The sequence below is a fragment of the Myodes glareolus genome, chromosome 7, assembly GCF_982192425.1.
Source record: "Myodes glareolus chromosome 7, mMyoGla1.1, whole genome shotgun sequence".
Classification (NCBI taxonomy): domain Eukaryota; kingdom Metazoa; phylum Chordata; class Mammalia; order Rodentia; family Cricetidae; genus Myodes; species Myodes glareolus.
The window spans coordinates 80,775,754-80,795,205 of NC_142032.1; the positions used below are offsets into that span (position 1 = coordinate 80,775,754).

The following is a 19,452-nucleotide window of genomic DNA, read 5'->3' on the forward strand; positions in this document are numbered from 1 at the left end:
GGTCCATATCCAGACAGCACTGGGCATTCATCAAGGCCTTGGGCTCTACATTCAGTTTCAGCAGGGTCTTCTGACTAGAGTCTAAGAAAACGAACATGGTGCTCCAGGCTGAGTGCTACAATGGGTCTGTCTGAGCGCAGATAGGCTCTAAGTGGGACCACACCTAAGTGCCTACATTGGCTCTGGAAAACAGCCTCCATTAGGCTTAGCCAGACTCTGTGCAGCTCCACCAGGCTTTTATTTCCTCCCCATCCATATCCATGTCTTAAATGAAAGAGTTGTCAACAAGACAGTGAGAAGGAAACAGTCATTTAATACAAAGTCACATTGGCAGCTGGGGAAGCAAGGAGGTCTTTGGGCTCCTGAAATCCCCTCTGTAACAGTGGGATCAAGGGGAAAGAGGGTGGGGAGAGCAGGAGGCTCAGTAGCAAAGTGCTCACCTAGTATGCATGAGACCTTGGGTTCCAAACTCAACATATGTATGGGAGAGAGAGAGAGAGAGAGAGAGAGAGAGAGAGAGAGAGAGAGAGAGAGAGAGAGAGAGAGAGAAGGGCTAGGAAACTACATTCTCCATCTGCTCATCTCTCCTATGACCTGCCCCCTCTGAAGAAAAACTTTTTCTGTGTGGTCTCCACCTGTCTTTAGGCCTTGCTAGCCATACATTCCCAGTTGCAATCCATGGACACAAAGGAAATCCAAGGTCTGGGAACAGGCGCAGGACGTAGCAGCATCCTGTCTGCCTGAGAAGCCAGGCCAAGGTCAGCTGCTGCTGCAGTAACTCTTCTGAGCTCAGCCCTGCGGGAAATGATCCGATTGTCCAGTCCTCGGCTCAGGACAGGCAACTGAGGACACCAGGCAGTGAGGAGGACACCAGGCAGTGAGGACGCCACCAGCAACGCTTCACCTTGCCTTTAGGATTAGGCGGGTCTTCTCATCTCCAATGAAGAGCCTAAAAATCAATTGTCCTGTAAGGTCTTCATTCCTCTGGAAGAAAGACCCAGCTCCCATTACCAACCACCAGGCCCAGAACCCTGTAGACAGGTGGCTTCCTGAGCTCAGCCCCTCAGGCAAAAGGATGCTTGTGGTGGCCATTCAGAAATCAGCAACAGAGTGGTTAGTGGTGTTTTACAGCAGCCCCCGAGCATGGCCAGAGGCCACTGCACTGCCATGTGCAATGGTACAAGAAGGCCACACAGCCAGCCCAGATCCAGCCCTCTTAGACGCAGTCAAGGGAAATGGGGAGGACCTGGGAGGAGTTGGTGCCTCGAGGGGGAAAAGAGTATGATCTAAATATATTGCGCAAAAAATTTTTACATGAAAAAAATTTTTAAGACTGTCTCAATGTGAAGCCCACCCATGAGAAAGGAAAGTCTATGAGATATTACAAGTCCCCAGAAACATGTCTGAGCACTACTTGGAGCCAGAGTCACTCGTGAACATCTCACTCCTAACTCCCAAGAGTCAGTCCCCTTATAAAGAGAATGTCCGTCACTTGGAGCCAATGGCCCTAGACAGGGACAGTTTAGTGAGTGCCAATCTACCCGCTGAAGACTCCCTGTCACCCTCCTACCTAATGAGCAGTCCTACAAGGAGGCCAGCCAGGAGGGGGCCCAGCCAGTAGATCCAGTGGAAGTTCCAGTAGCCAGCCATCACAGCGGGTCCGAAGGCACGAGCAGGGTTCATACAGGCTCCAGAGATTCCACCCCTGCAGACACACAGATACACAGCTCACCAGCATCTCAGAAGGGCCTGCCTCAAATCCACATCCTGGGTGGATCTCAGAGACTGTAAAAGGACCTTAGTACTAGGCAGACAGGACGATTCCTTTCCTACGTGACCTTCATACAGGCCACTCCCCCACACATTCTAGAACAATAGCCAAAAAAAAAAAAATGCCTGCTTAGTCATGACAGGAGTTAATAATGGAAATGTCCCCTTCCAAAGTCTATAAAGCAAAGTTCGAGGAACATCATTCACTTTGGAATCCAGTTGACCTACATTCAAAGTCCAGTCCAGGCAATTCTACTCTGTAACCTTTGTCTAACCTCTCTGCGAGTCTTCTGAAATGAAAGTGTCCAAGTCCATAGGCTGCAGCTAGGAATAAATGGCAAAATGTGCGTGTCTTGATGATCACTGTAGCATGACTGACCCATTGAGGTCCTCATGTCACATATCTGTGCCCTCCGCCTCCAGAGGGGGTCTGTTTCCCAGGCACACCAAAGGGGGCATGTGCCCCAGGCTCACCAGAGGATGCTTGATTACAAGGTGTACCTCTAACTCCAGGTTCTGTCTGCAGACCCCATGCCTTCAGGATGGGTCCTGCGGCCTTCTTGGGTTCTGTACCCGAAGCCAGTCCAAGTGGTAGAGCACACTTGTAAGTAACGCAACTGCCACTAGAGGGCAGAAAAGCACCGCTACTACTGATCTGCATTCCCAGCACACCCAAGGTAGCAAAGAGACCTGAAAACTGAGAAAGGTTTGGTTCTGTCTCCAAAAGGAAGGATGGAACTGAACTTTTGGAAGTGACCTCTTACACACGTCATCAGCTTGTGGGTGACTGTCCCAGGTCTGTCACTTTACTTAGACTTTCAGTGACCCTACGTCATTTCTTGCCTTTCTGAACCTGTTTGGCTACCTGAACAAGGGGAAAAATGATTCCTTACCCAACTTTGTCTCCTTAATGCCTCCCAGAACTAACAAGTGGCTCAAAATAAAATAGATGGGTAGAGGAAATTTTTTGTAAGACTGAAACAATGCCCTGAGGAAATGTTTTATTTCTACCACAGAAATTAGGAACTTTTATGAAATCCAGGTCTCTAACTTAGCCCTAACTGAAGGAGAAGGGTCACCACATTCCCACACAGCCAAAAATTATCTAGCACTATCTGATGCCACATACCCCACCACTGCCCGTCACCTGCCCCAAACCAGCCCACTGTCTCTGTCTGCCTCACTTTCCTGGCTCCTGTTGGGAACTGGAGCTGTAGTCCTCAGCCCTGATGTGGGCCCACATCTGGGCATGGTCACCACACTGCTGAAGGACACTTACCCTGCCAGTATATCCACGGTGACAGATAAGCCAATAGAGAATGGGGCCAGAGGACTCTTCGTCTTCTCGTTGACGGCACCCATACACACGGCCAATACCAACAGCGTCGTCAGAATGATCTCTGCCCCCAGGGCTACTGCCACCTGCCCCTGCTCCTGAACTGCTGCAAAGGCCGCCCCAGTTGCGTTCCAGAACCTCTCCTCAGGACTCATCGCCTGTGGAGAAAAACCACTCAGCCTAGGACGGAGAGACACTGGGAGCTGGGCACAGGGGTTTGCCATGCAGGCCTGCGCTCCAACCCAACTGCAATCGGACATATCCACGCCAGCACCCCAGTTCCTCTCATTTGTATGTGTGACTTCGGGAGCTACAAGACCTCTCTGAACCTTGCTTTGCTCATCTGAAAATTGAGGGTAACAGGTGTTGTGTCCTAAGGCCTACGCTGCTTTATATAACCCCTTTGAGGAAAAGAGCAGAAAACTAGCCTGCCTCACGAGCTCTGGAAGCTGAAGACATGCCAGGCAGGACCTGCAGGCGTTGAGGAAGGCTGAGTGAGGGGTTGGAAGGGTCAGCCTCAGGGGAACAGGCACTGCTGGGTCAGAAGAGGGGGAGAAGGGAAGAATGGAAAGGAGGAGGGAGCACTGAGGGAGGGAGGGAAGGAGGGAGGGAGGGAGGGTAGGAGACAGGGAGGGAGGGCAGGCATAAGAAGCCCGTGGAATTATGTGTAGAGCTATAAAATCTTTGGCCCAGCCTGGGGATGGTATTCTATGGCAGAGCACTTCTCTGGCATGCCAAGGGTCCTACATTCCATCACCAGTGCTGGTGGATGGGGAGCCTGCAGCTAAGAAGAGCTTGCTTTTTAATATATATACATATATATATATATAATTTATCTTTGTGTGTATGAATGTTTTGTGTTCATGTATGTCTGTGTCCCAGGTACATGCCTAGAAACCACAGAGGCTGAAAGAGGATGTGAAACTCCTGGAACTGGAGGTCCAGCTGGTTGTGAGCTGCCAGGTGGGTGTTGGGAATCAAACCCACATCCTCTGGAGGAGCATCCAGCGCCCTTAACCATTGGGCCATCTCCTCAGCCCCAGGACTGACTGATGGAAGGATTTCAATCATAAATTGAACATCAACCCAAAGGAAAGAGTGAGGGAGGCAAAGGGAATCCCATCGGAGACAAGCTACCAGACCAGTCCCAGCAGTGATCACAAACCTTAGCCAAGGCAGACCCAATCAGTCCCCCAAACAGCTGGGCAATCCAATAGGGAAGAAGCAGCATGACGTTGAGGCCTCCGATCAGTGTGACTCCCAGCGACACAGCAGGGTTGAAATGTCCACCACTACAACCAAGAGGAAAGGGAAGCCTTGAGGCCAGGTCCAAGGCTCACCAGGAGGTGAGACTGTATAAGCTAGCCTGTCCCTCAAGCTGGGCCTGCAGGCTAGACCGTCTGAGCCCTGCTGTAAGCAGAAATGCAGCAAGTCCCCCAGAAGACTCTTCCCAGAAGAGCCTTGTGGTGGGATGGAGGCTCAGAGGGAGCTGGGGATGGGTGGCCAGACCCTAGGTGGCCTTGGGGACAAACACATAGGGAGAACATCCATGAATACCCCCGGACCCCTTAGAACTGGCTCCAGTCTCCAGAAACGGGGCCGGGTTCCACATCTGCACACCACACAGCAGACTGCAAAACCAAGATGGTGGTGTGTGTTCAGCGTGCATCTCTGCCTGCTAGTCATACTCGGGGCTTCACTGAACCCAGTGGTTGCCATCTTCTATGTCTTGCACACAGGCTTGGTGGCTCACCTTTAAATCCAGCCAGGAAACCCACTTATAGCCTCCCTTGGACATTTAAAGAGACAGTGGAGTGTCCATTCTTGCTCTCCAGAGAACAGTGTATCACTGTCCTCACTTAGATCTGGTTTCGAGTGAGATTAGATAGAGAACAGCCCTATCCCAGTTCACCCAGTCAGATGCCCCAAGCACAATATCCACTATTATAGTTGGCTTTTTAAGGAAACGGCCTGCCTCCCTCCAACCCATCCCACTGAGCCCCTACCAAGATAAAAGCCAAACAAGAGAAGGGTCATGTTTCTACCATCCCCTAACCCCCCCCCCCAAAAAAAACACCTCTTGTGGGAGTAGAGCCCCAGCGGCCTTCTATGTACCACAGTGGATAAACAAAACCTGGCTGGATCTTCCATGCTGCTCTGCTTTTTCTAATCCACTTCCACAGAGTGGAGAGGGTTGAGCACCCCACACTCTCCTGAGGCACTCAGCTTTGGGCGCTAGAGTCAGACAGCTTGAACTTGACTCCTGGCTCCGCCCCCTCTCGCATGTACCTCTTACCAGAGATGTGGACTTTCTATTTCGCAAAACAAAACAATCCACCCCCCCTCCAAAGAAGAAAAAACAGAACAGGGGAAATAACATGACTGATTCGTGAGTTTATGAGAACAGAATGGCATCAGAAGGGTGCTCAGCATAGAGCAGAGGCATAGTTAGCAATAGGGGCGTGCTGGCTTGGAAAATAACTTTAAAATATAGTTACAATATTATTTCCGTTTAATAGGCTTGGAGGGTGGCCTGCCCACAGAAATCACAGGCTGCCGAGCTAGATGACCCCACTCCATATTTGTAAGACCCCCAAAAGGGTACCCAAGAGCTCCCCATATTGGCACTAGGCTAAATGCTGAGAGCTGGTCTCACCTGATGTTTCCCAAGGTCGCGATGACGAGCCCCAGGGCCAGCCCATGAGCCAGGGCAGGCTGCAGGAGCCCAGTGTCTGGACTGTTCTGAATGACCGATAGACACCCGATGAAGATGAAGAGGGCAGAGCCCAAAAGTTCCACTATACACGGCTGTATGTATCGCTCATAACAGGACACACGGCATCTGCCAGCCATGCTGGTCTCCTTCACCTTGCCCCCACCTAGGTCCACCTCACACATCGGCGTCTGCCGTAAGGAAAAAGAGAGGAAACACGGGTGGCAGCGGCCCCCAATCTGAAGTCCCCATCCCCAACCCTGGTGCCCTTGCTCAAGCAACAAACTCACCTCCCCAGACATCAGTGCAAGAAGGTCCAAGCCAGAAGTACCAGGAGCTGCACAGTAGCTGCCCTAGAATGTGCACCCTTATCTCCAGGACAGAGACCGGTCCGCTACAGACAGCAGCTTTTAAAGGATTGGGGACGTTCCCCAAAGGTGTCCAGAAAGCAATAAAGCCTGAATGGGAGGTGTCCCAGAAGGGTAAACTTTTTTTTTTCTAATCTCAACAGGGCAAGGGCCGCATGGGATCAATGATTGCTGGGCTCGGTGCCAGCAGCAGGAAAGGTGTGGCCTGCTTGCATCACGTGCAGACCATACTCTCGGGCCCTTCCATGGTGCCTCATCTCTCCAGGGTCCAAAGGTGGCCAGCATGTGTGCACAGGTATGAGGAGGGCCCCACCAGGAGAGAATTGCACAGTCAGTAGCAGGCAACTCCTCTACCATTATTGTTCTGTCCTCAAAGGTCCTCTCGCCGCCTAAGACCTTTTCCCCCCCCCGCTCATCCTCAGAACTTGATCTAGCAAGAGTGTGTAGATGATGGCTGGCTGCCTGGGGCAGTAGAGACAATGTGGCACTACTGTGTGTGGTAAAGCTGGTGGACTTTGGAAACCCGGTGATGGGTGGGACCAACAGCCTCAGACACTCGAAGCCAGGGCATTACCAATGAGCTGCCCACACATACACCAACTCAGACTGCCTGCTTTGAACCCCCAGCCCAGGATGAAGTCAGGAGCTACTCATGCAACTGAGTGCCCCTCAGCTCCTTCACCTCGGCTGTTCTATCTGCAGATGACAGGGACTGAACCATGTCACGGCATCCATAAAAGGTTTGGGTGAATGAACGTGAGAAGGGCTCAGGGCGGCTCTAGAAATATTCCCGAATTAACTTTGAGTATGTCTAGAAGGCCCTCATGGCACAAGTGGCCAAGCTCCCACCCCTGAGGACCACCAACCACCAGGCTCTGCCCACAAAATCTCTGACTGCTATAAAGGGCAGCCCCAGCTATTCCAGAGACAGCCAAGCTCCACCCCGCAGAATAGAAAGCCCAAGATCAAGATTTGAAATCCCCGTAATCCCACCCTGGAAATCTCCACCCTGGAAATCTCCACCCTGGAAAGCTCTGATCCCCAAGAAGTCCTATGTAAACTCTGTCTTCTGCCCAGTTCTCACCTGAGCAGAGGCAGTCATTCTCCCAGTGTCTTGTGTGAGGTTTGTTGGGCAGTGTGACTTTGTGGTATTCTTTGGCTCCCAGCTGCCAGGATTCCTTTCCTCTCAGAGCTGTAACATTTGCAGTGGGGAACCCCTACCCCCATCCCCATCCCCATACACACACACACACACACAAGCGGAGCTAAACACTCGCATTGGAGAAGCCTCAGAGCTGTAACACTTACATTGGGGAAGTCTTTCCCCTCAAGACTGTATCACTTCCGTAGGGGAAGCCTCTCTCCTCAGACCTATCATAACCGTATAAAGCAGTGCACACATAATAATGTCCATCAACTTGAGAATACATACTTGGGTGTTACACCGCACACTTGTATGTGCCAGGAACTGGCTAACAGCCTTGTACACACTGTCTCGCATTCACCTGGTGGATATTCCGTGACGTAGGTACTATCTGTACGGCATGCCACAGAAGAGAAGGCGCTTTTTCAGGATAGCATAGCCTATGATTATAAAACCAGCGAGATGTCACAAAAGGACAATGTAATTCCACCCATATTATGCACCCAGACAGACACATTTATAAATACAGAAAGAAAGAAGATGGGGCCGGGATGGGACTCGGCTAAGTGCTTATTTAGCACACATGAAGCCCTGGGTTGGGCCCTCTCCTTATCACCACACAGACCCAGACATGCTAATACATACATGTAATCCCAGCACGTGGGAGGTGGGCACAGGAGAGCATAAGGTCATCCTTGGGCTACAGAGGAAGTCTGAGGCCAGCCTGCCTATATGAAATCTTGTCTTTAAAAAAGAAAAAAGAAAAAAAGTAGGCAGGGGGGCAGCAAGAAGGTCTAGTGGGTAAAGTCATTTTTTTCCTAACTAGATAACTGAGTTTGACCTCTAGGACCTACAAAGTGGAGGGAATAAACCAACTCTTGCAAGTTGTCCTCTGACCTCTGGACAAATGCTATCTATCTGTCTGTCTTTCTGTTTGTCTGTCTGTCTGTCTATCTATCTATCTATCTATCTATCTATCTATAAATTTAAAAAAAAAAAAGCCAGTGTTTTCCAGAGCCTGGAGTAGAGTGGGTTAGTGTTCAGTGGGAACCTGGGTTTTTGTTAGGGGATTGAAAATATTCTAGATAGGAGTGGCGGAGATGGATGAAACAGTTGGGGATACTCAATGCCACTAAGCTGCACACTTGTGATAGTTAAGGGGTACATTTTATGTCACACACACGTTGCCACTATCAGAAGACTGTACGCTCAGCTTTACTCTGTACGCTCAGCTTTGAAGAGAAGTAGATCGTCAGATGGACTAACAGTACAGGAAAGACTGAGGGAGAAAGGGAAGGGGGAGGGAGAGAAGACGGCACAATGTGCTTCCTGCTTGCATTGTCTCAAATATTTAAATAGCTGCTGTGAACCCATCACTGTTCTAACCATTGAGTTTCGGGATTCTGCTGGGCTGAGAGCTCTGATCTTAGAGTCTGTGCACAGAGACAGAAGACTACTATTAAAGGTTGGGGAGTCTAAAGACCATTTCTACCCCTTGCCAAGAGCGCACTACACGTCCAGCCCCACAGGCACACTGAGTCTTATCACAGCGGCCCTGAGATAAGTCCTGTTACTCATTGTCTGTACTTTCTGATGATTGAAGGAGACACAAAGAGATTAAAGAACTTGAACACAGTGGTGCAGGTTACAAGTATCCACTCCAGGACAGAAGTGGATACACCCAGACAAAGGCTGAGCAGTGTGTTTTGGCTGCCTTGCAAGCCAGAGCCCCAACAGGCCTCCCCTGAGCATCTTTGCGTAGCCAAAGGTTTGGCCTCGCTTTCAGCCCCTTATCTTCCATCCTGTGACCTGCCTCCTCCTTCCCCAGATCACACTGCACCGAGATGCTTCTCCGGCCTTCCTTCTGTGTCCCTGTAAGCGGCAAGATAAGAGTCACCACACATCTTCCCCATGCAGCTCCCATTGCAATTTTCTCCTACTTCCTCCCGGACCAGCACCACTGCTTGTTCTAAAAGTTCTAAATGGGAATGGGCAGATGACAGAGCAAGTAAAGGCCTTGCTGGATAAGCGTGAAACTTGAGTCTGAGTCCCCAGAAATCACATAAAACCTGAAGTGGTCCAGCAGGTCTCTAATTCCCGAGTTCGTACAGCACAGAGAGGCAGAGACAGGACAGGAGGCAGAGGCAGGAGAATCCCCAGACACTAGTGAACTGGCGAGCCTGGTGCACGCAGAATCCAATAAGAAAAGACCCTGTCTCCAAAGAGCAAAGTGGAAGATGCAGAATAACACACAAGGCTGTCTACATGTAATCTGTCACATACACACACACACACACACACACACACAGTTAGATGGATGGACAAATGGACAGACAGACAGACCAGTAACTCCTCACCCAGTCCCCATGCCTACCTAGTTTTCATCCCTTCCTTTACCACTGGGAGCCAGTACAGCACAGTTTGGTACTTGGGTCTATATTTGGGGAGCAGAATACTCTATTCTTCACCCACTGCCAGCATGGCCTCAATTCCCCCTTCTAGTATATGGGAGGGGCCCACTCCCATAGGCTTGTTGTACAAATGTACTGTGATAAGGCCCCCAAAATAGTAGCCTTTATGGCTTCTGTGAGAGTGCATTAAGTGCCATTACAAACATGTCCCCCAACACTTCAATGCCTCAACATAATAATAGTGGGTTCATTGCTGACAGAACTGTCTACACAGTTTTCCACTAAGTGGTCTTGGGGATACCAGGATGATTCCATCTTTGAGCTCCCCATGTTGCTGCTTTGGGGTACCCTCCAGTAAATGTAGAAAAAGGTTGCTATGGGCTGGATCTGGAAATAAGTCTCTCTTCCAGGTATACCTATGGTCTTGAACTTGGTTACCTGACTTCACCTGACTGGAAAAGGATCTGAGAAACAGCCCAGCTATGGGCACAGGAAGACAAAGAAAGATACTGTATGAGCACCAGGATGGTTGCTCCCTACCCTGTCAGTCCAGTGACTGTTTCCAACAAGGAAGTAACTTAACGGAGAAGGGTCTATCTTAGCTTACAATTTAGGAAGGAGTAGCATCTGTCATAGTGGAGAAGGCACTGTGCGGATTGCTAGTGGCTGGTCACATTGCATCTGCCACCAAGAAGCAGAAAACAGGCCCGGAAGTGGGCCAAAGGCTCAGTCTCAAGATGCTACCTTCAAAAGGTTCCACAGCCTTCCAAAACAGCCCCACCAGCTGGGGACCAAGTGCTCAAACACAGGAGAGCACAAGAGGCTTTTCACATTCAAATGGCAGCCCTTGGCCAGCCATCCTGTGCCCTGACTCACCTCATTCCACAGGGCCCACACAGTTGAGTTCTCACGCCTGGCTTTGCTGTTCTCCTTGGACTCTTCTGACTCACTTCAACTCCTCCAAATGTCAGACTATGTCCTCTCTGACTCCTGCCTGGGCCAACCAGGAGTTAGTCCTCTAAACATGCCCCTTCCCCACTCAAGGCAAGCCTGGATCCCACAGCTCCAAAACAAGTGACGAGTCTCTAGTTAGCCAGCATGTTTTCACCCTGAGAACTGCCAAGTGTCTGGATGACATGCACAGTGTGGTCTCTCAAACCACAAAGATCCCAGTAGGCTAGGGTGATCAAATTTTCCTGATAACTTCACAGTTTTCCAAGCCCTGGATGATATAGAACCAAGGCCTGTATCTTACTCTTATTTGGCCGCTACTACTTTAAGATGCCTCTGTAGCCCACCACCAGGTGCAGGTGGAGCTCAAAGGCAGTTAGCATTTGATGGGACATTGTCCCCCTCTTTTCTTGCATGGCCAGCTATTCTGCTCGTGCAAGAATGTGGGCAGATCTGTGATGACATCATGACCACGACACGAGCTCAAACCCTGGAATATCTACTCCAGATCTAGTAGATAACCCTGCAGTCGCCAGACTGTGTGCCGGGGCATGACTGGGAGCTCTTGCAAGTTCACAGAGAGGCTGAGAACATTTTAAATTTCTAGAGAAAACACAGTGATCCTCTTCAGTGTCTCTCAGACGCCACTTTGAGACCTGCTCAAGACAGCTCAACAGTTTGGCTGTCCTACCCTGCCTTTTAATGGCAGTGGATCTTCTCTCTTCATGAAGTTGATTTGATAGCAGTCACCATGATAAAAATCAAAATGTCTGGGGTTGGTGATATGGCTCAGTAGTTTAGAACATTGGCTGCTCTTCCAGAGGACCTGAATTCAAGTCCCAGCACTCTATCAGGTGGCTCACATCTGCCTGTAATCCAGCAGGAGCCTGGGGTGGGGACTCTACTCCTTCTTCTGGCATTCACCCCTATGTATACACTGCATACACTCATAAGACACATACAGATGTCTAAGTAAATAAAAAAATAAGAGCTAAAAATTATTTTTTTAAAAAAAGAACAATTTCCCATGAAAAGCAACGAAGAAGAAATGAGAATAGCCATACCCAGTCTGATTACAAAGTCTGAGAAACCACCTGGGTGGTAGTAAAAACCTTTAACCCCAGCACTTGGGAAGCAGAGGCAGGAGGATCTCTGTGAGTTTGAGGCTAGCCTGGTCTATAGCCTGGTCTACAAACAGAGTTCTGGAACAGCCAGTGATACACAGTAAGACCCTGTCTCACAAAAGACAAGGAAGGATGAATGGTAGGGACTGTGGAGATGGCTCGGCGGAATAAGCGTTTCCATGTAATCCAAAATCAGGCCTTGAGGTAATAACCCAGTGGTTGAAGGCTTGGGCAAGATTCAATGGTCAGCACAGACAGAAGAGAAAGGAAATAAAAGGAAAGAGAGACCAAGGGGTCAATAAACATAAAAATGCAATATTTTCATGGGAGAAAATAAAATAACCTTCTCAAAATTAGATTGGTAGACTTTAGAGCAATCACCAACCTATGCTGTACAATGGGGGGAAAAGGCACAGGCAGACATTGAAACACAGCCTTGCAATATTTACTACCTATGTGGGTATAAATATATGCACAGGCCCAACAAGTCTCAAATTTGGAAATCTGCAGACATAAAACTCCCATGAGCTGGGGTGACAGCTAGCAGCTAAGCACTTACCACACAAGTGTGAGGACCACCGTTCAGATTCTCAGAACCCTCATAAACACTGCATAGTCATGTAGTCTGCCTGTAACCTCAGTGCTCAGAAGACAGAGGGGGATCCCTGGAGTAAGCTGACCAGCAGAATGACTGCATTGGCCAGCTCTGCCAAAGTGAGTGTGTGTTTGGAGGGGGTGATCAAGGAAGTCTCCCAGTGTCAACCACGGGCCTCTGTATTTGCTTGCACACACAAGCAAACACACCTTCATGCACATGTAACAGAACACATGTGTACATGCACAAATTTACACACACACAAACACACATATATACACATACATTTATACATGCCCTGAAAACCTCCCATATGTAAGAGGATATTCGGTTGAATAGTGATGACATTGCTATTTATGTATTCTTATGCTTGTAGAAAAACACAGGACACAGCTGGGGTGTGACGATTCGGATAATATTTGGACAGAGCATGGCCTGTCTACTCCAGAAGCCTGACTGCAGTCGGGGTCCTCGATACCCCTGAGCTCCACTCTCCCTTTGAGGCTGTAGACAGACTGTTTCCTCTACCTCCTTGTTCTCTGATTCTGGCGAAAGCCTGTCCATTCTCCAGGTCTCAATTAGACTTAATCTCAACTAGACTTAACAAATATTAACAGCTTTATTGAGGCCAACATGTGATATCACACACAAACATGATAATGTTTCGATGAGAGAAGCATTAGGGGAGGTGCGGATCCTGCGTATTAGTTAATGAGTAAATGAATCTCAAAAAGAAGAAAAAGAAGGCAATCACAAAAGAAGACATCCCGTAGACTGCAGGATGCAACCGTTGAAGAAAGCTGGCAATCCTGTTGGTTTTCGGGCCAGAGCACATGGAAACTGTGCCACGGTGTGGATGCTGGGTGGGTGTGCTCACTTTGGGACAACTGACAATGCTGTGGCAACAGGTTTTCTGGGTGTGTTCTACCTCAGTAAAAAGCTAAAAATAACTCCAATTGGATTCTAGATACACACTGCTTCTATTTTGGGCATGTCGTTCTGGACATAAAGAGGAACTCTAGAGGTAAACTTAGAGCCTCAAAGAAGAGAGTACAGAATTCAGTCTTGAAACCATCGAGGGCAATATTTAGACCCCTAGATATAGAAAAGCTGCACTGTGAAAACCCATCTTTTAAAATCAGAGTCCTTCAGCCAGGTGTGGTTTCAACACTCAGGGGGCTAATGCAGAAGAATCAACAAAAGTTCCATCTTGAGTCATAGAGTAAGTCTCCCTCTCCCTCTTCCTCTCCCTCTCCCTTTCCCTCTTCCTCTCCCTCTTCTTCTTTTTCTCCCCCTTCCTCTCTCTCCTTTTCTTTCCCTCTTTCCCTCTCTCTCTCCCTCTGTATTTCTCTCAAAAAAGAATGGAAAACCAGACACCTTTGCTATGCCTTTTATTATTGCAGTCATTACACTGTCAGCATAGCAATACCAGTTAATGATCAGTAGTCCTGATCCAGGTCTACTGCACAGAGTGGTTAACAAACACCACCCTACTTACTCCTCGTGCCTGTCCTGTGAGGTAGCCAGACAGGGAGCCAAGGTTCAAAGACTGCATCTCACTGAAGACCAGATGCCATCTCCATGGCTCTCCCATGGAGCTTTGCTGCCTCTACACACTTGCATTGTTTTACTCAAAGAGGGCCTCGCTCTGCAGCCCCTGCTGGCCTTGAACACAAGACCCTCCTTCGTCAGTCTCCTGAGTGCTGGGATTGCAAGTATGAGACACTATGCCAGCTTCTAAATTTATTTTATTCTCTTTCTTCTCTAAAATCTCCAAGCTCTGAAGAAAAAAAGTCCAACATAATGAGAAAAATACATTTTTCTTCAAAAGAAGAGTTTAACATTTTATCCCAGTAATAGAAAAAAATGTTGGTTAATGGAAAAAAAAGAGATGACAATGGGAAAAATAAATGTTAAGTCTTAAGACTTCTTATTTAAAAAAAATAATAGACTGAGGGTCTATAAACCCATGAAAATGCATATACAACCTTCCTGGCATATCTACCATAGGCCACATGCACCCCAGAGAGCTATGAATGTAGCCCAACAAAATGTTGAAAACTGGTATAAAGCATTACGAGTTTTTGTTTTCAATTAATTTTGAGGGGAAATTTGGTTGTGTATTTCTGACTATGGACTTTGTAGATGACAAGGTAGGATCGCAAAGTCAAACGGTTGAAGACAGACTATTTCAGGGGTGTTGTGGAGGGTTTTGATTTTGTCATGTTTTCTTTTGTTTATTGTTTTCTGACATAAGGTCTTGTGTAGTTCAGGCTAGCTTCAGACTGATTTTGTAGCAGAGGATGATCCTGAACTCCTGGTTCTTCTGCCTCTACCTTCCAAGTATAGGGGTTATAGGCATGTGCTACCAAGACCAGACCAGCCTTTTAGACTTTTTCTTTGCCTTGGTGTATATGTGTAAGTGGTGTGTACACATGAGTGTGTGTGTGTGTGTGTGTGTGTGTATGTGTGAATGTGCATGTGTAGACCAAAGTTAACACTGACTATCTTCCTACGTTGCTCTTTATTTACTGGGGCAAGATCTCTCAACTGAACCCAGACTTGCTCCAGCTTGCCCATGGTATCCCCTGTCTCTGCCTCCACAGTGCTGGACACATTTCTGACTTCAGATGCTGGTTCTGGAGACAAGAACTCTTTATACTTTACCCACTGAACCTTCTCCCCAGTTCTAGACCTGTTTTAAAACGGAAAGGTGAAAAGGCTCACTGAACTACTTGGTGAATTAAAGAATCGCTGCTGGGTATAACACCTGGGGGAGGTGGTGGTTGCCAATTAAGCCCAGGAGATGGGAGGCAAAACAGGAGGAGCATACCTCTAAGGTTATTCTGAGCTACAGAGTGAGTTCAAGGCCAGCCTGGGCCACATGAGACCCTGTCTCAACAACAAAAAATGAATAAAAACTTAAAATTGGGCTGAGTATGGTGGCACACGCCTTCAATTGTAGCACTTAGGAGGCAGAGGCAGGTGGATCTCTTTGAGTTCCAGGCTAGCCTGGTCTATAGCGCAACTTCCAGGCCTGCTATGGCTACATAACGAGAGCTTATTTGTCTCAAAAAATAAAAATAAAATAAAATTGAGCCAGGTACTGTAGCACATAGCTATAATGCCAGCACTTGGGAGGTGGAGGCAGGAGGATCAGGAGTTCAATGCCAGCCTTGGCTACATAAAAACTTCAATGCCAACCTGAGTACATGAGGCTCTGGTAGGACAATAGACATAAAACCAAAACCAGGGCTGGTGAGAAGACACCTGGGAGAAAGGCACTGGCCCGCCAGCTTGGCCTTACGACCCACATGGCGGATGGGGAGAACTGATCCCCGCACATTACCCTCTGACCTCTCCATCTCTCTCAGAGCACATGCCCACCCACAACTTTAGGAAGGAATTGAAGTTGAAACACTCACACAAGCATCACTCATCCAGGAGCTGGCTAGGGCAAACCTTTGATGCAGTGGGGAGAGCTGAATGTGGAGAAGCCCTGTCAGCCCAGCGCTGATGCAGGAGGATCAGCAGTCTGAAGCCAGCCACACTCCATAAGAAACTCACACCTCAAACACACAAATAAACAAACAAACAACAAAATCCAAAAAGCAACAAGGAGGAGAAACAGGGAGTAGAATAAACAATTACACTTTTCTGATTCTGTTTTTATTTTTCTGACTTTTTGACAGAAAATCTTGGTCAACTAAATGGAAATTTTCTGATCAAATGTGTCCAACTGCAGCATTCTCAGATGGTGGTGCTTTTCCAGAAACTTTGAAATGCCAAGTATTCATTCTGTTATTTTAAAACAGTATCATATCATCATATTAAACTTCTTTCCTTGTATGCCATCCAGTTCTTATCCCCAATGTTCCCTACAACCTCCAGAAAGTCTGTTGTGTGCTAAACTTTTCGTATCTACATCTGCACATTAGTGAGGGAATAGTTCACTGGTGCCCCTGTGCCCGGAGCAGAACCCCAGCCAGACCCAAACGCACTCATGCCGATTGCCTGACTTAGCTTTAAAGGGTGTTATGCAACAGGATAATTTTAGAAGTATGTCTTTATGCTATAAACTTCTTGTGATTCATTGAAAATTAACGAAGACCAGGAAGGCACCTAGGAGGGTATAGGTGAGGGCGTGAGTGTGTATGGGCGTGTGGATGTGAGTACTGTCCACATTTAGGAAGGGGAAAGTCTTCCTTATGAGAGACCTGCCTGTGTGTGCTAGGATGTTTGGATGCCTTCCTGGTTTTGTTTAGTTTTGATTTGTTTTTAACAAGATGCCAGCAAGAAGCATTTCCCAGTTATGACAGCCAAAAAGGTCTCTTAAAAGAATGGAGATAAGTCAGATGTAGTGGCACATGCCTTTAGTCCCAGCACTCCAGAAACAGAGGCAGGAAGACGGAGCTCTATGAGTTCAAGGCCAGCATGGTCTACATTGTGATTCCAGGACAGCCAACACTACATAACATAATCATATCTCAAAAAAATTAGCAAAATAAACGCACAAAAAAGCTTGTCTTTTTTGTTGTCGTTGTTTTGCTTTTTCAAGACAGGGTTTCTCTGTGTAACCCTGGCTGTTCTGGAACTCGCCATGTAGACCAGGTTGACTTTGAACTCAGAGAGATCTGCCTGTCTCTGCCTCCCAAGTGCTGGGATTAAAGGCATGTGCCACCACTGCATGTCTTTAAAAAGAAGAAGGGGAGGAAGAGGAAAAGGAAGAAGAAGAAGAAGTCAGGTGGTAGTGATGGTGTATGCTTTTAATCCCAGCACTTGGGAGGCAGAGACAGGCAGATCTCTATGAGTTCAAAGTCAGCCTGGTACATGGTGAGTTCCAGAACAGCCAGGGTTGCAGAGCTGTTATACAGACAAACCCTGTCTGGGGCAGAGTGGGGAGAACAGAATGTGGATATAGTTTGATGGTGGAGCATTTGCCTAGCATACAGAAGACCCTGGGTTCCCAGAACTAGACCACACACACACACCACATCTTTCTGCCTGCAGCAAAATACTTGTGTAGAATATGGAGAATTGACTCTTGGAGAAGGCTCCTGTTCTGATATCCACAGGCCAGTGACTGAGCCTGTGTCCCCATGCAGATCCCAGCAGCCAGGGAAAGTGACCTGGTCTTAGTTGATGATCTTACTGTTTGCTCAGAAACAGTTTCAGTCGTGGTGGTCATGGGGTCAGGGGTTCTAAGCTACTCTGCCACATCCATCAAGCACCCCTCGACCTCTTCTGGTTGTAGACCACGAGGAGAGTTCTAGATCAACATATTGTTAAAGACACAGGGCAAACGTAGCTCTTTTTCCCAGACCCAGCTAGAATAGCTTATCTATTTTATCATTGTAGAATATAAAATTCATCATCTTAACTTGTTTGTTTACTTGTTTGTTTAAGAAAGAGTCTTACTATGTAGCTCAGGCTGGCCTGGAACTCATAGACTCTCCCGCCTCTACCTCTCAGTTTCTGAGATTAAAGGAGTAAACCAGAATATCTAGTGAAAAGTCTTTCTTCTTCTCTGTGTGTGTTTAGTTTTTAATTAATTAGCTCACTCATTAATTAAGCGTTTGTTGGTGTGGCTGTGTATATACACGCTTGAGTATGCCAGTGCATACATATAGAGGTCAGAGGACAATCTTCAGGAGTCAGTTCTCCTTTAACCATGTGGGCCCCAGGAATCCAGCAAGTGCCTTAACCCACTGAGCCATCTGGCCAGCCCTTGTGTTTGTGGAATTGAAGGCATATACCATCACTAGCCCTTTTTGAGATAGGGCCTCATGTAGTGTGAGCTAGCGTCGAGCTCTCTATATAGGCAAAGTTAGTCTTGCACTTCTGATCCCCCTGCCTTCACCTCCCAGGTGCTGTGACTACAGGTTGTGGGCAACCACTGCCAGTTGACATTTTAGCCTTCTTTAAGTGTAGTGTTTGTTGGCATTAAGTACACTTACCGTTGTACAATCATCACCATTATCCATCTCCAAAACCATCCCATGTTGTGAAAGTCAAACACATACAGCAAATACACCCATCAAACAATTCTCCCATTCCCCCTTGTCACGTCCCCAGAGGCCACAGTTCTTTTCATTGTACAAACCCGACTGCTCTAAGCGCCTCATCTAAGTGAAATCATATTTGTCCCCAGGGTTCATCCATGCTGCAGGTCTCAGCATTCTTCTTCTTCTAATGACCAATAATCATCCATTGAATCATAAACACCACTTTTCACTCTTGGAAATCTCCTGCCGAAGCCTCCATAGGGTTACAGGCATGCCCCACCATGCCTGCCCTTAGTGGGTTTTAGTCTCTTTCCAGTAGAAATGGTTGTGACCCTCAGCAGTCTCTTCTTTCTTACAGTCTCTCCCGTTCCATCTCTTTGACAGGTATCTGCTAAGACTTACCTCTTCCTTCATTAAACAATAGCACCCTGACTATGCTTGGGGAAACCGTCCTTCCTCTAACCTCAGTTCACATGAGTTGGGTAGCACTGCCGCCCACTCCCATCAATCCCCAAAAACAATGTCTTCCTCAACCTTTGAGGCACGGGACCTTGCTCACCAGACATTCCATCTTCCAGGCCACATTCCCTGCCTCGGGGATTTCTGGTTGTGGAAAGTGCCCTTTCTCTGTGACTTGCTGACAGAAGTGCAAACGAGGAGGCTGGAAGTCATGCTCACCACTGTGATTGAAAAACAGAAGGCCAGAGATGCTAGACGAAGGCAGAGCCATGTGTAGAACAAGACTGTTGGCCCATATGGACCTTGGGTCTAGCCATCCCCATACATTCTGCTCAGGCCCCTTCCTTAAGTCACTTCAAGTTGGGGGCTTCTCTAGCCACAAAGGAAAAAGGAAACACCCCACTGTCTGCGTCCATTCTTCTTCCAAAGCTACCATTGGCTTTTCAGATTTCAGAATTTCTAGGAGCCATTAAGCCAGACACAACAGAGCAGGAGGGCAAGCCTCTGATGTCCTGCACCACCAGCATTGCTCAGAGGTAAAGGGAAGGGCTACAGTGAGTCATCCTTCAGGAGCAA

The 19,452-nt window shown here is 47.9% G+C and overlaps 1 protein-coding gene across 1 annotated transcript; it reads right to left on the reverse strand.

Moving 5' to 3' along the window:
- Positions 1-293: 293 nt before the first annotated feature.
- Aqp8 (aquaporin 8) lies at positions 294-6,271 on the reverse strand. The gene is made up of 6 exons (XM_048460396.3): positions 6,110-6,271; positions 5,763-6,010; positions 4,272-4,398; positions 3,050-3,264; positions 1,571-1,705; positions 294-949 (listed from the first exon to the last, which is right to left on the reverse strand). The coding sequence occupies exons 1-6, from the start codon at positions 6,119-6,121 to the stop codon at positions 901-903; spliced, it is 786 nt and encodes a 261-aa protein (XP_048316353.3). The 5' UTR covers positions 6,122-6,271; the 3' UTR covers positions 294-900.
- Positions 6,272-19,452: the final 13,181 nt, after the last annotated feature.

What these genes read in the sequence shown, in the direction of transcription:
- Aqp8 (XM_048460396.3), bottom strand. An exon ending in ACCGTGGATATACTGGCAGG is followed by an intron (nt 1,706 to 3,049) that starts GTAAGTGTCCTT and finishes GTGTGTCTGCAG; the next exon opens with GGGTGGAATCTCTGGAGCCT. An exon ending in CTTGTAGGACTGCTCATTAG is followed by an intron (nt 950 to 1,570) that starts GTAGGAGGGTGA and finishes ATTGATTTTTAG; the next exon opens with GCTCTTCATTGGAGATGAGA.